The sequence below is a fragment of the Empidonax traillii genome, unplaced genomic scaffold, assembly GCF_003031625.1.
Source record: "Empidonax traillii isolate 1590-97213 ecotype Southwest subspecies unplaced genomic scaffold, ASM303162v1 scaffold6035:size6652, whole genome shotgun sequence".
Classification (NCBI taxonomy): Eukaryota; Metazoa; Chordata; class Aves; order Passeriformes; family Tyrannidae; genus Empidonax; species Empidonax traillii.
Window position 1 is genome coordinate 2,359 of NW_020961228.1, and position 4,294 is coordinate 6,652.

The 4,294-nt window shown below is 37.6% G+C and overlaps 1 protein-coding gene across 1 annotated transcript; it reads left to right on the forward strand.

Moving 5' to 3' along the window:
• Positions 1-567: 567 nt before the first annotated feature.
• Positions 568-4,287, forward strand: LOC114073320 (kinase D-interacting substrate of 220 kDa-like; the record flags this gene model as incomplete). Its single annotated transcript, XM_027911094.1, has 3 exons — positions 568-680; positions 1,775-2,023; positions 3,928-4,287. Coding segments are annotated over 3 exons (722 nt in total), but the record flags the coding sequence as incomplete, so codon positions are not given.
• Positions 4,288-4,294: the final 7 nt, after the last annotated feature.

The window sequence follows — 4,294 nt, forward strand, 5'->3', positions numbered from 1 at the left end:
GACTAAACAACCCCAGCTCCCTCAGCCTCTCCTCATAGGACTTGTGCTCAAGTCCCTTCACCAGCCTCGTTGCTCTTCTCTGGACCCGCTCCAGCACCTCAATATCCTTCCTGAACTGAGGGGCCCAGAGCTGAACACAATACTCAAGGTGTGGCCTCACCAGTGCAGAGTACAGGGGAAGGATCACTTACCTGCTCCTGCTGGCCACACTGTTCTTGATGCAGGCCAGGATGCCATTGGCCTTCTTGGCCAGCTGGCCAGCTGGACACTGAACATGCTGGCTCATGTTCAGCTTCCTGTCAGTCAGCACCCCGAGATCCCTTTCCACCTGGCTGCTCTCCAGCCACTCTGTCCCCAGCCCGTAGTGCTGCAAGGGCTTGTTGTGGCTCTTGTCCATCAGCAATCATCAATAAATGTACTTTTATAAAAACACATGGTTATTATATAGAATTGGGCTTAAGAGTGGTGCTGGGGAGTTCCACTAGTAGTCTCCATCCAATTTTAATTACCTTTTTAGTCTGTTAGTGCCAGACCATAAGTCTTGTATCTGTAATTTACATTATTTAGTGTTATTGTTTCAGGCAAATATAAATGGTCGTGTCTTGGCTCAGTGCAATATTGATGAACTGAAAAAAGAAATGAATATGAATTTTGGGGACTGGCACCTGTTCAGGACCATGGTAAGACTTTCTGTTCAGTATTCAGGTCATCATAAATTAGTCTTTTTCAATATGAATATTTTTTTTCTTCCTGGTTGCTTTCTTGTTGTTATCATCTTTAAGTTTGTGAGTCTTAAAACATACACACATCTATTTTTTTGTTACTTTGTCTTTTTGTCTTGAGCACTAGTGAATAACTGCTTCCTGATGGATTTTCATCTTAATTGATTGTGAACTCTGAAGTTTTGCCTCCTCTTTTTGTAGGATCTGTTTTTTCCTTTATGGGTTCCCCTTTCAAATTTGTCTATTTTAAATAAATGGTCAGAACTTAACTCTCTTTGAAGCCTCTGTCCTTCTGTTAAAAATTACTCAGAGAATTCAAAGTATGTGTAGTAATATGGGCGAGGAATTGGACAGCCAGGCTGTTAGAGATGTGTGGCCCACAGTTGCATAAGCCTGATTTTTAAAGGAACTAAGCTAAAAATCAAGCCAATAAGATAAATATACAGTATTCAATTGACACATACATGTGTAATACAAGAATGCTCCATGCTATTATTGAAGCTTACATATAGATTTTTAATATCCCCTTTTTCCTTCCTCCCAGTTTGAAAGTAAATGGTAGTGTTACAGGAAGAGTTACACATCACAGAGAACTGTGTTTTTTCTCTTAAGTATTTTTAGACTATTGCCAGTTTTCTTTCTGAAGATAACAGTATGTCTCTCAACTGCTAAGTCAGTCTTGAAAACACTGAGAATAACACAATGAGATTTATTGTTAGATAAGAAGTGTTTGGTTTTGATTTTAAATTTATTGTGTATCACTAGTTTAACAAGACTTTAAGTGTTTTTGTGACATGAATTCTTTCAAGGGTCTGAGCAGTAATAACAATTTTTAAATACAAAAAAATTATTAAATATTAAAATGTGATTTGCAGTAAAGACAATGAAAGCACTAGGTCTGTGAACAGATTTTTTTTTTGCACTTTTCCATGGTCACAACCACATAGGCAGGTATATTTTTACAGTTGCGAATTCCTCATTCCTCTTTTTAGTAGAATTCTTGTTTATCAATTTTGGAAACTTTTTGTAACTGTTTCTTTTTGTGCATTAAGATACTTGAAATGAGAAACTCAGAAAATCAGGCTGTTCAGGAAGATTCTCGTGGAGCAACTGAGCACGTTACAACTGCGATTCCTCACAGTGAACTTACCCGCCGTCCTGGGCATAACACTGAGTTGCCTCACACTGAGCTGACAAGTCTTGCTGGTCAAGCTCCCTACACACTTAACTTCAGCTTTGAAGAACTCAACACAATCGGTCTTGATGAAGCTCCTCCACGCCACAGTAACTTAAGTTGGCAGGTATTTAATATAGAAATATATTCTGCTTGTTTATCCATATGGAAAAGAGGTTTTTTCCATTCTTTCATAAAGAAAGGTCAAGAAATATGTCTGCAGGGATGGTTCAGATACTTTCAGTTCTCCATTTTGGTAAAAACTAGTTCTGCAGAGATGTAAACTCTAACCATACTCTGTCAGTCAAAGTCTTTAGTCTTTACCACCTGAAAACTTTTCATCTGTTCCAATAATCACTCTTCAGGACGAAAAACTGAAAGCTGTCATGCTTTTTTTCATCTAGCTTAGAGTGGTGTCGTGCAAGACTTCCGTTTATCATAGTATTCAGGTTTTGTGTATGAAATATTTTAGCTACGTGCTAGCTAGATGTTATGCCATTCAAGGGATTACAGATATATTTGTTAGGTTTTTTAAAACAGACAACTACAGTGCTCCATGACATCAGAGCCTTGTCCTGAGAATGCATAACCTATTCAGAGGCTCCAGAGCTGACATCCGTCACTAACTTCCTGCCATAGGTTGTGGTAATTTTTTTTCTGTAACTTATGAAATCACCTGAAGTGTTGAATTTTCATTTGTCTTTATGAAATAAGACAAATCAGTTGGTAGCCAAATAGTGGTTAGAATTTAAAAAAACAAGCAAACAAAAAACCCCACCAAACCCAAACATTTTAGCATTTTTTTCATCTCTGGAGGTAAGTTAAAAAATCTTGAAGGTTCATCAAAATAGGAAGACACTGCAAGTTACTAACTATAGATGATATTTTTAATAATGAAAATTGTCCCTGAAAATAGGTTTGGGTTATATATCCCAGAGATAGATGTCTATCCCAGATAGCTCTGAATGTGTGCATGTATGTTTGTGTGTGTTTGTAGGGTCCTGATGACCCTTACTGCCTATTTCCAGCAACGGACTATCAGTGTATGTTTCTCCAAACCAAAACTGGCATTACTCACAGTTGTTGTATTTAAGTAAATAGTGCTTCTGATGCCCAGTTATCTGAAGTTGAATCAGAAGAATGAGAAAGGTAGTTTGTCCGTAAGGAAACATTAGAATTGACCTGCTGGAATTTTTTAAATCAATACTGATTAAAAAATAATATTGCTGCTTCTCTGCTGTGGTGGGTTGACCCTGCCTGGACACCAGGTACCCACTAAAGCTGCTCTGTCACTGCCCTCCACTGACTCAGGGAGAGAAAATACAATGAGGGGCTCCTGGGTCGAGATAAGGGCAGGGAGAGATCACTCACCAGTGACTGTCATGAGCAAAAGAAACTCCACTTGGGAAAATTAGTTTAATTTATGACCAATCAAATCAGAGTAGGGTATTGAGAAATAAAACCAATTCTAAAAGCAGAGGAGGGGGCAAAGAGGAATATGTTTGCCAGAAAACCAACTTTTCTGAAATCAGCTATATGCAATGGCATTTTGCCAGGATATATTGAAGTATGTAGGATGGAGGTCTTTTAAAAATGTTTTTGAGAAATGTTCAACGTTTAGATGAATTCTTCCTGTCTAATATAAAATGCTTATTTTGTAGATGTACAAAAATGTATTAGAAAAGCCCATCTTGACATACAAATTCAATTCTTATAATTATATACTCAAAAGTTAGCCTCAAATGCACTGGATAAAACACTTGTTTTGTGGAAATTTTCCGTTATGGGGACCAACAATAAGAATACTTTGTAAGTTTAGTGAATGTGTGTGTGATTGCATCTATATGATTATAGTAAGCATATTTTAATTATAGCATTGACAATTTCTCTTGCATAATCTATTCACAGCAACAAAAAGAATAATTTAAGCACATACTTAATGCTCTGAGTTAGTTCATTTAAGATCAGTAAAAGTAAAAATAAATAGTTCATTTAACTGTTATCTCTCTCTCTTCTTTCTTTTTTTTCCAGTCACAAACTCGTAGAACTCCAAGTCTTTCAAGTCTTAACTCTCAAGATTCTAGTATTGAAATATCCAAGCTTACTGACAAGGTGCAGGCAGAGTACAGAGATGCATATAGAGAGTATATTGCTCAGATGTCACAGTTAGAAGGAGGTGCCAATTCTACTACAGTAAGCGGGAGATCCTCCCCTCATAGCTCAAGTGCTTTCTATATGGGGCAGAGTACATCAGGGGGTTCCTTGCACTCCAGTTCAGAGCAGGAAAAAGGAAAAGATGGTGAACAGAAACAAGACGATGGAAGAAAGTCCTTCTTGCTGAAGAGAAATGATGTTGTTGACTACAGCACTTCAGGTGTTTCTACTAGTGATGCATCTC